The sequence below is a fragment of the Eurytemora carolleeae genome, unplaced genomic scaffold, assembly GCF_000591075.1.
Source record: "Eurytemora carolleeae unplaced genomic scaffold, Eaff_2.0 scaffold782, whole genome shotgun sequence".
Lineage (NCBI taxonomy): Eukaryota > Metazoa > Arthropoda > Copepoda > Calanoida > Temoridae > Eurytemora > Eurytemora carolleeae.
In genome coordinates this window covers 148,143-163,927 of record NW_019397358.1, presented here as the reverse complement: position 1 = coordinate 163,927, position 15,785 = coordinate 148,143, and the positions used below count along the sequence as shown (strand labels likewise).

General features: G+C 31.9%; 1 protein-coding gene across 1 annotated transcript; it reads right to left on the bottom strand.

Annotated features, from left to right (window-relative positions):
- Positions 1–1,781: 1,781 nt before the first annotated feature.
- On the bottom strand, positions 1,782–13,436 carry LOC111713727 (multidrug resistance-associated protein 1; the record flags this gene model as incomplete). Its single annotated transcript, XM_023488667.1, has 17 exons — positions 1,782–1,976; positions 2,791–2,986; positions 3,546–3,676; positions 4,230–4,370; positions 4,802–4,841; positions 5,227–5,327; positions 6,229–6,310; positions 6,410–6,427; positions 6,512–6,634; positions 6,893–9,942; positions 10,004–10,187; positions 10,240–10,375; positions 10,908–11,010; positions 11,387–11,523; positions 12,501–12,605; positions 12,767–12,825; positions 13,348–13,436. Coding segments are annotated over 17 exons (4,875 nt in total), but the record flags the coding sequence as incomplete, so codon positions are not given.
- Positions 13,437–15,785: the final 2,349 nt, after the last annotated feature.

The window sequence follows — 15,785 nt, the reverse complement described above, 5'->3', positions numbered from 1 at the left end:
TATATATATCTATATATATATATATATATTTATTTATATATATAGATAGATGTAGACATAGATAAATAGATACAAAGATAAGTCGATGGTAAATAGATAAATAGATAGATAGATAGATAGATAGATATAGAGATACATAGGTAGACAAGTATAGAGATAGACAAATAGACAGATAGACAAAGAAACATATAGACAAAGAGAAAGATAGACAAATAGACAGATAGACAAATAGACAGATAGACAAATAGACAGATAGACAAATAGACAGATAGACAAATAGACAGATAAACAAGTATATAGATAGACAAATAGACAGAAAGACAAATAGACAGATAGACAAAGAAACAGATAGACAAATAGACAGATAGACAAATAGACAGATAGACAAATAGACAGACATACAATTAGACAGATAGAAAAATAGACAAATAGACAAATAGAAAGATAGAAAAATAGTTAGATAGGCACAAATAGACAGATAGACAGATAGACAGACAAACAATTATACAGATAGATGGACAGCTAGAGAGGGATTTTCTTATTGTTGGAACGGAACCTATAAAAACTAAATTGTATTTTGATAACGAATGGTTAGAACTTAGATCATGCATTTTAGTTCTTTAAACTTCATATAATTACATAGAGAAATATAATTTTCAATATTACATAATGTTTTGGAATAAGGACGGATGTTTTTTTTTATAAAAATAACTTTTAAATTTGTAAAAAAAAATAAAAATTGAGCCAAAACTAGTGATCTAGTGATCTAGTGATCTAGTGATCTAGTGATCTAGTGATCTAGTGATCTAGGGATCTGGTGATCTAGTAGTCCTAATACAATCTCAGGGAACGTGTTTACAACAGTTGAAGATCAATTATGCGTAAAGTTATTGCACCTGCTAATACTAATGCTACAGGAATTTATTAAGAATTCTAGAACTAGGGAACTTTATGTGTCTTATGTCTTAGCTGGCAACATATTCACTGTAAACTCGGGTTTATTTCAAGTACAAGGCCAACCTTTAAGCAGCTAGAGTAGGCATGTACAGAACGCACATTGTGGGAGCCCATGGAGGAGACACATTGAGGACATTAACTGAGGACGTCATTTAGGTTGCATAATTAGGAGACCCATTGATGACGCACACCGATGACGCACACTGAGGACGCACACAGAGGATGAACATTGAGGACGAACACTGAGGACGCACACAGAGAAGGCACAATGAGGATGCACACTAAGGATCGACACATTAAGGACGTACACGGAGGACGCACACAGAGGATACTCATTGAAAACACACATTGAGAAGAACGCACAATGAGGACGCACTTGTTATATTGATACAAACCCAAAGATCACTGATTTGTATAACACGTGATAGGATGCTTTTAAGATGTTCTAAGACAGGATGAGACTTAAATCATAACCTGGAGATTTTAAATGTGAATTTAGTTCTGTCAATTTGTTAAATGCTTAATAATGACGGGCCAAGTTCAGTGCAGGGAATTGTGATTTAAAGAAAATAACTTTATAACTTTTAAGTCAAAATAACTAAGTACTTGCCGCAAACTATAAATCTCTAAATACTTTAAAATTTGACAATTAAATCTAACAAGATTCACAGTTTAAAGTTTAAGTCTCATGATTTCTTTCGTCTTTGCATTTTCCTAAAAGTGGTCTGCCACTTATTTTGTAATATTTTTAGGAATACACTTAAAGGTTTTTATTCATCATAACTTTTTAAATTTGCATAAAATTATTTTTTTATTTGTTTAATTTTCACTAAAATATTTCAAGGTCTCCAGGTAGTTTTCACTCCTCTTCCCCTTCCCCTTCCCCGCCCCCCTCTCTTCCCCCCTTCTCCTGTAATCCCTTTGCTTCCTCTTTGGAATCCACTTTGCTCCTCAATCCCTTTGTTTTGTTTTCCAAGTTTTGAAGTTGGAATTCTTGTTTTTCTATCCAACTCCCTTTTCTAATAATTGAATAGTTATTTATAATTTTTGAATTTATAAATATTTCATGCTTTTCCCTCTTTTAGAAGACGACATTTAAAAACAGCTGGCAAAATACATTGTTTCACCAAATTTTGGGGGCGGGAAGTCCTGCGCCACCCCACCCTCCATATAAAAAAATGTCTTTCGTAAAAATTTTGGAGTTCAAACTTCCAATTTACATGTTCGCAAAAATATGCCCAATTTTTTAAGGTGAGCTCATTAAAAAAATAGCTCACTAATTTCAACAGTCAGGGTGATTTTGAGTAAGGGAGGTGTGAAAAAAATAGCCAAAAAAACTTGGAATAATTCAAAAGAAAATTTTTTTGGGAATTGCAGCTATAGTAAAAAAAGCATTTCCGCCTAAAAAGAATATTGCAAAAATAGATGTCAATACGAATTTAGGGGGGGGGCACCAAACTCTCCTTCCCTCACCCAGTCTGGTTAGGGTTAAACACAAATATCTCATTTTGTAATCTCTAAGGAATGAAAAAGTTTTGATTTTCCTTTTCCTTCTAAACGTAGAATAGAGGTCATTTGAAAGCTACAGGGTGTCCAAAGAAACATGACAGTTGGTCAATAGTTTAGAATGTCTACTTCCATAATCTTAATTAAGTTGTTTGATACCAAAGGCAACAATACAAATTAGCGGAATAAACTGCAAAAAGCCTTTAATATCTGATAAACTATATAAAATACGACTTTCATAACAATTTACCAACTGTCATGTTTGGGACACCCTGTATTCAATATTTTGATGCTCTGTGGAACGCAAATCAATCATTTCTATCATTCCTTATAAGGTTTTGTAGGACCATCCACCATATCTTCTTTTTTATCCTTCTTACCCTCCTCAACCTCGTCATCCTCTGTGTCAGTATCATCTTTCTTATCTTCAAGTTCTATCAGATTTTTCTCAGCTTGCTCGAATCCAGATATTCCTGCCTCCTTCGCCATTAAAGCAAATATACTCTCAGGATCCGCCATTAATCTAGAAGAAAATAAAAGCTATGGAATATGAAGACGACATTTAAATAATCTTTTATGTTATTATTGTTATTAAGCACATAATTCCAATTCAGTTAATTGAACATCAGTTTATTTAGTGAAATGTGTCTGTGTAAACATCACAATTGTTCAATATTTATTGCAAAATGGACTATTCAAAATCATAAATTGATTCTAACAGTCGTCTTCTTACATCACAGTTGTTGGGGCCTTTGTGTTTAGAAGGATAATCTTTAGTTGTAAAATTAATCAAATGAAAAAAATTATACCATCTAATAGTAAGGGTTATATTAATAATAATAATAATAATAATGATAATAATAATAGTAATATAATAATAATAATAATAATAGTAATAATAATAATAATAATAAAAATAATAATAATAATAATAATAATAATAATAATGATAATAATAATAATAATAATAATAATAATAATAATAATAATAATAATAATAATAATAATAATAATAATAATAATAATAATAATGATAATAATAATAATAATAATAATAATAATAATAATAATAATAATAATACTTGTCTGGAGGTCCTGCCTCTTGTATCTTCCCCTCTGAAAGGACCACCACGAGGTTGCTGTCCATGATGGTGTTTATCCTGTGCGCTATTGTGATGATAGTTGTACTTTTAAACTCACTTCGAATAGTTTCCTTAAAATATTTGTTTTCAGTGCTGATCCTTTAATACCTGGATCCTTATATACATGGATCCTTCAATACCTGGATCTTTAAATCCATGTATCCGTCTTTATTTGGATCTTTCGATACCTGGATCTTTCAATCCATGGATCCTTCAATACCTGGATCCTTTAATACCTGGGTATTCATAACTGGATTCTTCAATACATGGATCCTTCAAAACCAGGATCCTTCAATCCATGTATCCTTCTATACCTGGATCCTTCAATATATGGATCCTTTAATACTGGAATCCTGGTACTACTACTACTAGAGATGGGACTAATTTACACTGCCTAAACTGTAAAAATAAGGAAACTTTTAATTTGATGAGATTAAATACCAAATTCATGAAAAAAGTTACTTTTATTTTTGTCGTAATTCGGCATTGGCCGAAGGTAGATTTTGGTGTCTTTTAATTTAAAAAAGGAACTATAACTCATTCTTTCGGACTTCAAAATATTTAATTTAGAGCTTACTGTAGGGATTAAAAGCTCACAAGTTATGAGCTCCGATCTCCGTTTACCTGGATAAGATCATCTGTCTCAAGATCAATAGCAGCAGTAGCTTCATCCAAGATCAATATATTGGATTTACGAAGAAGTGCTCTAGCGAGACAAACTAGCTGACGTTGACCGACAGATAGATTCTCACCACCCTCGCTTATCTAACAAAATTTACTTTAAAGGGACTGTAAGCGTGACTTCAAGTGAACCTCCAAGCAAAGATTCCCAACGACACCCTTTAAAGCTTCTAATCTAGAATAAATTAGATATAAAGGTTCATAATTTTAAAAATTTAGTTTTTTCAAATGTGGTTTATCTACAAAAGCGGCTCGCGCATTTATACTGCAGGAAAAAATAAAAAAAATTAAGAATTAAATACTTTAAACCCTAAACAATAGATAAGATTTCAAGAGTACCGTTGTGAATCGGGCATTGCCATCTTTGTATGGAGTTTCACTTCGGCCCCTGTTTGAAATTTTCCTCAAACTTGAGCCAGATTCACCATCAGTCTTTAAATCTTGTTAAATTGAAAAGCTAAATATTCCAAATAATTAAAAAATATTTTATTCTATTATAATTTGAAATATATTACCATATAATCCAATCCCTGGTTGAGAGTCTTTACATACGTACTACAAAAATAAACAACTGTATAAAAATACTTTTTACAAACTTGGTTTGGTTGTTTAAAAATATTAGGCATTAATTTATAATGATACAACTTCATAACCAGATAAAATCGAAAGTCGTGGTTTAATGTTTTAATAATAATTCCAGTCATGTTTATAACAATAACATATTATTAAATACTTAGCAACATATCTAAATAAGACGAGTAAATTCAGCTTTTCACTGTTTACGACTGCAAAGTAAAATCAACGACGATATCTTCCACATTATAAATCAAGAAGGTTAAAAGGATACCGTGGTTACAAAATGGATGGTTACTTGAAACTTCTTTTACAGTTCCTTTAAAGTCGGTTTGTTGTCTAAATTCTATATCATTTTGAAGTTGACCTGAGATGCCCTAACTCCAGAGCTCTCCAGAGCTGCTGGTCAGAACACTCATTGAAGGGATCCAGGTTCATCCTCAGAGAACCAGAGAACAAAACCGGATCCTGTTTTTGTTTTATTTAGTAATAATTTTCGTCCAACTAGAGTAAATGGAATGTAAAATTGAAATCTTATGTGTTCAAACATTACTCCTTTAATTGGAGAGCTATTGAAAGAACAAAAATGTTTAGATTTTTTAAAATTTCTGTTAAATTTGCTTTTTCATACTTTAAATTTAAAACTAGAGGAGCTACGAGTGAACAAAGTCGTAGTATAATGTCGCATAAAGGAATTGAATTTTTGCCACAAACTCTGATTTTCTAATTCCTTTCAACCCGTTTTCCTAGACCTTTGATATTTCAAACTATTAATTCTGTTCAATCAAATAGTCTAAGTTTGAAATATCAAAGGTTTACACCATCAGGTTGCAAAGATATAGGGGTTAGAAAATGCGAGTTTGTGGCAAAAACTTAACTCCTTTGTACCTTCTACTTAAGTCTAGTTCACAGTGTATAAGTATAGTTTATAGATTACTTAAAAATTGTCTTCCATTATTCGTCCATTTGGTTTTGTTTAGGTTTAGATAATTTTGTTCTTATTTCAAATAATTTTCTAAATTCTCTGGTAATTTTGAAAGAACAAAAAAGCAGACCACAATTTGGAAATCCCAGAACTATTGTTTTTTTTGCGTGATTATTATATTCTTGTAAAATCAGGATAGTAATGAATTCTACAAATGATTTCAAAGATTTAAAATTGATATCAATAAAAGGTATAAAACACAAACATTAAAGAAATAAACACAGTTGAGATAAAAATAAAATAAAATCTTCTAGACAAACCTAAAAAATGTCCATTTTCCACAGGTTTTTAGAGATGTCAAAAATGTTCAAAATTGAATCATTATGAGTACTACAATGTCGTAAAGAGCATTTTTTAGAGACACCTTGTATATCATTTTTTTACCTGGGGAATAATTGTGAGTCTAGACCTCAGAGTTCCGAGACCAATTTTTGAAATATCAACACCATCAATTTCTATAGTTCCACTTTAATAGTTATATGAATAAACTTTGGACAAATATGGAAAATAAAAATCTGAAATAAAAATTGCATATCATTTTGTAACATAAAGTTTATTTTCATTCCTGGTTGACTCAATAATCCTGAATAAAGGAAGTTATAAAAAGATTAGAATTAGAAATGAGAAAAATTAATTATTTAATTACAAAATTGATTTTGTTGTATACCTGAACAAGGATAGAGTTAATGATGACTTCCCTGCACCTGTCCTACCCACCACACCAACTTTCATGCCAGGGGAAATATGTAGATCAACACCCTTTAGTACCAGATCAAGACCTTCCCTGTATCTGAAATTTTGAAATTAAAACAACATTAAAAGAAATTTTATCTTTATGTCGAAAGATCTAAAATGATTTTAAATGACCATAAATGATCACTCTTAAAAAAATGTTATGCAGAGCGCTAACTTGATCCTTCATATGGAGGTCTTTAAGAACCATCTATAGACTGGCCAACCATTGACTTGCAATTCAATCAGAAAAGAACGAATAGAAATTACTTTTTACAATGTATCATTGTTATCAATTATGAATTCTAATTTCTACCTTGTTTGAAGTCCCTTAAACTGCACTGCTCCGAACTCGGGCCAATCTCCTTTTGGGTCTTTTTCTGTTTGCCATGGCGCTTCTTGGGGTAGTCCATTCTGGTATTCTTTTACTCGTTCAACACTCACCATGTTGTTTTCTATTTGACTTGTTTGTCTGATCAGCAAGTTAAGGCTCTGAGTTATCTGCATTGCATAAGACAGTGACAGCCCAACAATTCCAGGATCTAAAGTATCTCGACCCAGAATTGCAAAAAGCGCTGCAAACAATATAATTAGATTTCCCAGCATTTCAAGTCTTATAGACAGCCATCTATTTGAAATTATATTGGGTTCGGCACAAGACTGATTCACATCAATCTTATTTTCAATTTCTGTGATAAATCTGTCTTGAATATTGAAAGCTTTGATTGTTGATACTCCACTGATAGATTCTCCAAACCAACTATATATTGGAGATCTTGTGCTTGACTCAAGTCTCCTAAGCTGTCTTGATGTAGCTACATAGATCTTTTGTACAAACATGTACAACAAACTTAGAGGAATAAAGACAGCTATGAAAATTGGACTGGTGTAACTGATAACAGCAATGGTTCCAACAACTGAAAATCCTAACCTGAGTAGAGCTGAAAATGTCATTGGAATAGATCGATCAATAAAATCAATATCCTTTGCAAATCTATTTACAATTCTCCCCTTGGGCGTTGTGTCAAAAAATGACATTGGAGCTCTGAGTACCCCAGCAAGCATCCTGTTGTGAAGAATGGAAGAGGCATTTAGTCCACCAACGGCTGTTACCAAAGAGGATATGCATATAGTTGCTGCTGAGAGAGATCCTAAAGTTCCATAAACACCAAGGTAAACATTTCTGATTGAAGCTTCTGCAGAATCAGGATCATCAGACCATACTGATAGCCAAACATTGGTTCCTATTGTCAACCCTTGTGTCATTATGTTTAACAATATTATAGTAATCACTGCAAGTATACCAACGGAATTGAAATAAAATCTATACACTGCATTTGCCACCGCTTTAGTTTCAACCTTTTCTAAAGTCATCAAATCTCCTCCTCCTCTAAATCCTTTACCCTGCCCTCCACTTCTGTTGCCCAAGAGTGCATCTTTTCCAGGTATTTTACTTCCGAGTCCACCATATCCTCCAGGTTTACCTGGCTTGAGGGGAGTTTTTTCATCTTGAATAGACTTGTTTTTAACAGAAGCTTCATCTACTACTCCTTTTGAAAAAACTGAAAAAGTTTTTACCTTTAAGAAAGGCCTTTCTTTTAACAGTGGCTGAATCTTTCTTTCTATAGTACCAGTAGTGTATCCTGAAATATTACTATGAGCCCCACTGCTCCGACTTCTTGCTTTACCAAGCTCAACTTCCAGTTTGTCCAGACCTAGCTTCTTTGCTAATTCTTTCTTTACATCTTCTACAGTTTCTGTGTCTTGTCCCAACATCTTATCCTCTTCTTCGTTGATGTACTGAATGAGAAAATCTGCAAATTCTTTTCCTTGGTCTAAGAGTTCTCGATATGTCCCTGACTCAGATATCATACCATCTTTCAATACAATGATGTTATCCATTTCGGGTAAATACTTAACACCATGAGTAACAAGCACTCTGGTCTTATTTTTCAATAAACCATTAGGACCTATAACATTTTCATATATGTGCTGACCAACATGAGCATCTACTGCAGACAATGGATCATCAAGCAGATATATGTCTCCATTGCTGTAAACAGCTCTTGCCATAGAAACCCTTTGTTTTTGTCCTCCCGACAAATTAATCCCTTTCTCTCCGATTTCTGTCAAATCTCTGTTCGGCAGAATTTCAAAATCTGATTTTAATGCACAAGAATCTATAACTTTTTCATACAATCTTTCATTGAATTGTCTTCCAAATGTTATATTATACTGCAAGGATGCATTCTGCATCCATGCTTGTTGTGGAACATAGGAAACATTTCCCAAAACATTAATCATAGTGTTCAAGCCTGCTCTCTCAAGCTCACCAATTAGAGAGGACAGAAGAGATGATTTACCTGACCCAACTTGACCCACAATTGCAACCATTTCACCACGTTTTATCTTGAGGTCAATGTTTTTCAGAACTGGTTCGGATTCCTTATCCCATGTTAGGTTTCCATTTATGACATTTATAGCCAAATCATCTCCATCGTCGTAATGAGTTACATTTGAAGCACTGACTTCTGGAGCATTAAGATAATTGTTTAAACGATCAAGAGATACTGTTGCAGATATCATTTGAGTAATCAACCCTGGCAACTGATTTAAAGGTCTTCTAATTATGTTAAAATAGGAAATGGATACAAATGCAATATCTGCATTTAAAATGTTATCCGGACTTGAGAGAACAAATGATGTGAATGAAGCTAGGGCTACAAAAAACGGAGTAGAATTAAAAATGAAAGTCTGTATTGCTCCCAGGTAAGACATTCTTTTCAAATTTTCTACTTCAGTCAATCTGATATCTGTTATTTGCTGTTCAAAGCTTGGTTCCCAAGCATAAAGCTTTAGAACCTTAACTCCTTCGAGAATCTCATTCATTGCCTTCATTCTAGCATCCTTGTTTTTCATGTTCATTTTTTGATACTTTTTCATTTCCGAGGAGAGATATGCATTGATGGGTATGATCAGCACCATAACTAAAAGTCCAGCTAATGATGATGGTCCAAGGTATGCCCATAGAGAATAGAGAGACAATCCAAGCGTAAGAGGACTAGACCACAGTAAGTTAAGGCTCATTATAACATCCATAATTCTTTGTGTATCTATTGACATTAGGTTTACTGTTTCTCCAACAGATAACTCTTTTCTTGATTTGCTTGAAAGCCGTAACGATTTACGAAACAAAGCACAAGTTAACGCAGATCTCATCCTTAGGCCGATAAGTTGCTGGTCTTTGAAATATTGTGAATTAAGAATAGTTATCAGTAGATTTACTCCTACTAGAAGACTCATATACAGATATCCTTTCCATTCTTCTTCATCAGAGCTGATGAAATTAATCAAAAAACCAAGAATCTGAAAAAAGAAAATGAACCTCCGGTTTGGTAATCAATGCAGTTTTTAATCTTCCCTCTACCTGTGGAGTAACTTGCTGAAATAGAACGACAAGAAGTTGAATAAAAGAGGAGCCAAGATAAATCCAGCAGAATGTTCGGAATAAAGGAAATAAAATTGAAGTACTCTTCTTTTTCTTTTGGTTCGCTGTATATTCTTTGATCCAAAATTTATTCCATTTAGGAAAAACAAGACTACAACGTTCTCTAAAAAAAATGTAAGAAATAAAAACCAGCCTATATTTATTTTATTTTTCACCTTAAACTGAGTTTAGGAAGTTTTTCTAGAGTAAGAGGAGTCTTCCAACCCATCCTAATGATTCTATCAAAGTAAGCGAATGTGATTCTGCTGGGAAAAGAGGCATTTTCATTGGACATATCATCCTCTCGCATATCTATAAATTTACAATTATAAAAGCTTAACTGCAAGCTTAACTTGCTTTACAATACTTCTATATATATACTTTGCTTAGGTGTCCGTCTGTTTGTATCCAAAAAACATAAAACGGCTGAACCGATTCTGGCCAAATTTTTTTCAAATTCCGCACAAAAATCAATAATCAGCAATAGGAATTGAGTCTTAGCCACAAACAAAATGTTCTAATTCCCTAATATTTGCAACCTGATATTGTGTATTCCTTTGATATTTCAAACTCAGATTTAGGGGATCCATCAGATTTTAGAGCTTGAAATAACTAAGCTCTCCGACATTGTCTGAGTTTGTGATAAAGCTCAATTCTTTTGCTTTGTTCTTATTTTCATTTAAGAAAGAGGTACTCAAAGATATTAAAAAATTGTACACATTATTGGTTGGTTATTACACTAAGCTAGATTTTAACCATAAAAACCTTCACAAAAGATTGGTTGAGCTTTATTTCAAATCTAGTAAGCATGTCGCTTAGTGTAAAAAAGTAAACAATAAAATACCATCGAGTTGCACACTAGCAGGAGGGGGATCAGCCCAGAAATGCAGAAAAAACACGACCAGAATTAAACAATATTCAGCATAGAACAGTTCACTGCTATAAACCTAAACATTATCTTTAATCAATAGAGTTGGTTTACTTTCAAATGGTTTTCCATATACAAAATCAAGCTTAAACATTTGTATTGTTTATCTCAGGATTAAGAGGCTCTTCATATTTTTGTCGGAAAGAGAATTAAATTAATTCCCCTTAGATTTCTAAAAAATATAATCATTAAAATTTTTGGAACAGTCCATTATCTGTGCAATGATGTCGGTTTTCTGTTAAAATAAATTAAACAAATTTTTCCGTACATTTAACATTGTCTAACTTTATTTCATGAAAAAAGTGATAATTAAGAAACCAAAAACAAGCAAAACTGAAGGAAAATTGTCGGGGAAAAAAACATATGATTTTTAAAATAAAGAATGAGTTTTGAACCTGGTGGATGATATCTCCAAATCTAACAACTGAAGCAAAAGTGATTGACTGAAGACCTGCTACCAGGAAGAATAGAGAGAAGAGAATACCAGAACTCTGGATCCCAAACCGTATATTACCAACCATCAGCAGAACAACTGAAAAAGAATAACCTGTATTTGAAATGGCTCAAAGGGCTGTAAACGCATTTTCAAGTGACCCTAAAAGGCAAAAATAGCAACGCTGATTCAAAACAGTATCCTTGAAACTTTTATCTGATCAATCATAGATTAATAAAAATACAGACAGAACACTAAAAGTAGTCTTTTCAAAATTTAGGGGTTTTTCGTTCACAATAATTGTGCGTGATACGTCAAAAGGAGATAAGCGCATGCTGCGTTGAATTACCAGACAGATAGATAGCCTGTTCTACTCCTTTTGGCTTTTACCTCAGGGTTATTGTGAACGAAACCCTTAAATCTTGAAAAGACAACATCTAGTATTCTGTCTGTATTTTTATTAATCTATGATTGATCAGATTTCAAGGATACCGTTTTAATCAGGCATTGCCATTTTTGCATGAAGGATCACTTAAATTTACGCTTACAGTTCCTTTTAAATAATGTAATCAATAAAAAGGAAGATATTGCATTTTTCTAATTTAGTATTCAATTCTGATAGTTCCTACAGGTATTTATGCAGTAGAAACGCACAAGTCACTTTTCATAAGAGAAACTACATTTCAAAAGTAATAACTTTTATATATTATTTACACTAAATCAGACAAAGCTATGAAGGGTGCCGTTGTGAATCGGACATTGCCATATTTTCATGGAGGGGCACACTCACACTCACTTGAAATTACGCCTTCACTTCTTTTAACTCAAACAACGGTTCTGATTTGCAACAATACCTTATAGACCTTTTTCTGATTTAGGATTAGGGGAATATTTTTATTTTTAAAGCTGGAAATCTAGTGGATATTCATGTCATCCATCCTCGGACAAAGGTATATAGGGTATCCTTGAGAATTGGACATAACACTTACAAAATGGAGGGTCTCTTTAAATTACGTGTACGGTTTCTTCCAGAGGGTCTGTACATTTCTAAACTTTAGACTGCAAAATGTCCTTACCCGAAAAATACAAAAATGCCTTCCCAATGGGAGCCAGGATATCAGCCACTGGTTTAAACTCATGGTGCTCTGCTACACTTACACCAAGCTCAGCTAGAGACAAACCTGGAGAAATAATGATGATAATGATGATAATGATGATAATTGTGATAATGATGATAATAATGATAATGATGATAATGATGATGATGATGATAATGATGATAATGATAATAATGATGATAATGATGATAATGATGATAATGATGATAATGATGATAATATACCAACTAATACAGCTGTGAACCCAATTCTTCCTCCATTAAGGAATGTCAATGGAATGTTTCTAAAAAATTAAATAATTATTTATATTTGATGATTATGATTAAAGCACATCAGATCAATGTGTCCATTTTATTTCCCGTTAAACTTAATTATTTCATTCTTTAAATCATTATCCTTGAAACTTTCGAAATAATATTCCTTTATAATTTAAATGTATTTTACAAAAAAACAACCAAAAAAGTCAGAAAATCACTATTATAACTGTTTTATTCTTAAGGAATATATAAAATACTGCTTACATTGAGGTATTAAGTAAAATGACAATTTTTTTTAATTAAATAAGTTCAAAAATTACTTTTGAAAAAAAATTTATATAAAATGATGCATCCTTTTCTACCATTATAATAAAAATCCTAGAACAAATTTTTTTCAAATGTGCAAATAAATTTGAAAAAAGTTTTTTTTTCACCTATCATAAAAAATGAAGAAAACATATTTAACTTTTTTAGGTTTGGAACAAGGGATAATTTTCCGACTTTTTTAGAAACTCAGTTTTATCTTTAAGATGAATAAAATGTTCTACCTTCTCCTGCTGATTTTCATGAAATATATTTCCAAGGGGGAACTCAGCAGTAAGAATAGAACTGGGATGTACACAATGACGGTCTGTACGCAGATAGATCATGAGTACAAATTGCGGATTTACAGTTCGATCCTTATACGATTAGAATTTGACTTAATAAACAATTTTTTTTCCTTTCCTCTTTACAATTTTTGTGTCGACAAATACGTTTATAACTATTCAAAACACTGTTATTTTGGTTCTCAGTGTTATAAAGTTTTTGGACAGAAATTTTCTCTATCGAGGGACAAAATATATTCTAATAAGGCGAGAACCTTCGAGATATAGAGAAAAATAATACTGTTATAGGTAATTTAATGAAACGTTTGTGTACTTGTCTTATTTCAAGATCAAATAAGCTTTGGGACAAAGCAGACGTCAAAATATAAAGTTGATTTCAATTTTAATTTTATTTCAATTGAAAAAAAATATTTTGAAATATTATCCTAAATTTTTTTGAGAAAATCGGGGAACCAATCAAAACTTGATAGCACACGCATGCTTGTACAGCTAATTTAACTTTATAGCACGATAATTACTTTAGAGCACGTTCATTATGAAATTCACGTTGAAGTGAGGAAGAATAATGAAGTACACAATAGTTTCATAAAATGAAAAAGTATATAAGACAACTCTGTAAATTTAAATTGATTGTAAAAAAAGAATTATATACCAAATACCAAAAGCGAACGCATTTCGCCCTAGTTAGTCCAGAGCTGAAAACTTTAGAATGAGATATCCTTAATCCCGATTACTTAATTTGAGTATCCAATGAAGACACTTTTGATTTTCTTCTTAAACCATTTTTCTTGGATAAAGTGGAGAAAAAGATCAAAAACCGGTTTTTCTAAATTAGAGAGTCCCTCCCGTCTCTGTATATAATCTTAAATGACGCGTAAAATTTAAAATTTATCGGCCTTATAATCGCGACTCTGATTGGTTGAATTTTATACACTTTTCAGGTTACAAGTACAAGATTAGGTTAGTCTCGATATTAAGAAAAAGAGAGGATCAAGCATTAATCTCGATATCCACCATTCTAAAGTTTCCAGCTCAGGGTGATTAGATTAGCGATAAAAGTGCAGTTCTTGATTATCTGGCTCATCTTCTGGTTTAAAGCTTAAATTTACTGGAAAATTGAGAATCAACCTTCATTAGCACATATAATTAAATGATAAGAGTAACATACTTGTGTACGCACTTTAACTTAATGTTTACCATTAAAATTTATGCTTTTATATGTAGTTATTTGTTTGTTCCAGGGCCAGGTTTAATGAATAACGAATCGTACAGACTTAGTTCAACCACTTCTTATCACTGTGAACTGGCACACAAGAGAAGATAATGAACTGCGTCTGCGCGGTTTAGCTACTTCTAGCTATTAATCTATATAATAAAGCTCTTCGCTCATATATATAAATTTGTATATTTATACATTTTTTTACATATATATTAGCTATAGCTGGCTAAACGGATTGACCGAATTGGCTGAAGTTTTTGAGGAAACCCTTGAGTACCTCGGGGGTAACCATGGATAAAAAATTCGAATTTTTGTTCTTCAAAAATCTATTTTTTTTTAATTCGAAGTTTTTTTTCTCCAGTTTTTTTTTTAATTTCATGCGGACACTTCAACTACTAAAATATATTTTAAAAACTTACATCTAAATTTTAAGACGATATAATTATTTGAATATTTTTAATTATAAAGAGTATATTTTTCATCAAAATATTTAAAAATATCTGAGGTCGAAATAATTGAATAGGAAAAGTTAAACTAGATATGATGAGAAACCCCATTTCTCATTTAATTTCAATAATTTTAATAAATCTTACCTTATAATTAAGCTTTCTGCAGTACAGTGTGTAAAAGCTTTTCTAATCCAGAAAACGTATTTTTGTCTGTAATTTTCGTGCACTATCAAATCCCTGCTTTAGATAATTTTTCTAAAAAAATTTTAAGGTTTTAACTAATTGAAACAGCAAAATATATATAATACACATAGAAAAAAAACTTTAAAATATGACGGAAACGTACTTTTGATCGATTTTCAAAATTCTTGTTTTTACTTTGAAGAGGGTTCAATGTTTGTCATAAATGTAGAAATTGTATACTCTTTAACTTTTTTATTATAACACCGTTCAACATTCTTAATCGGAGGTAAAATTCAACGTCTAACCTAAATAAGAAAAGAATTTCCGTATGATAGTACCAGCTTTCCCTGAAAAGTCAACCAACTCAACTTAGATATTGAAAACAAAGGTTAGAACATTCCTGCATGGTTTTACTAAGTTCTCCATTTAAATTTTGAGGCAAATCGGTCACGAAGTTTCTAATTAAAGATCATATAATATGGGTAATTGCTACTTAATAAATATCTATAAATATTTATTTTTATATA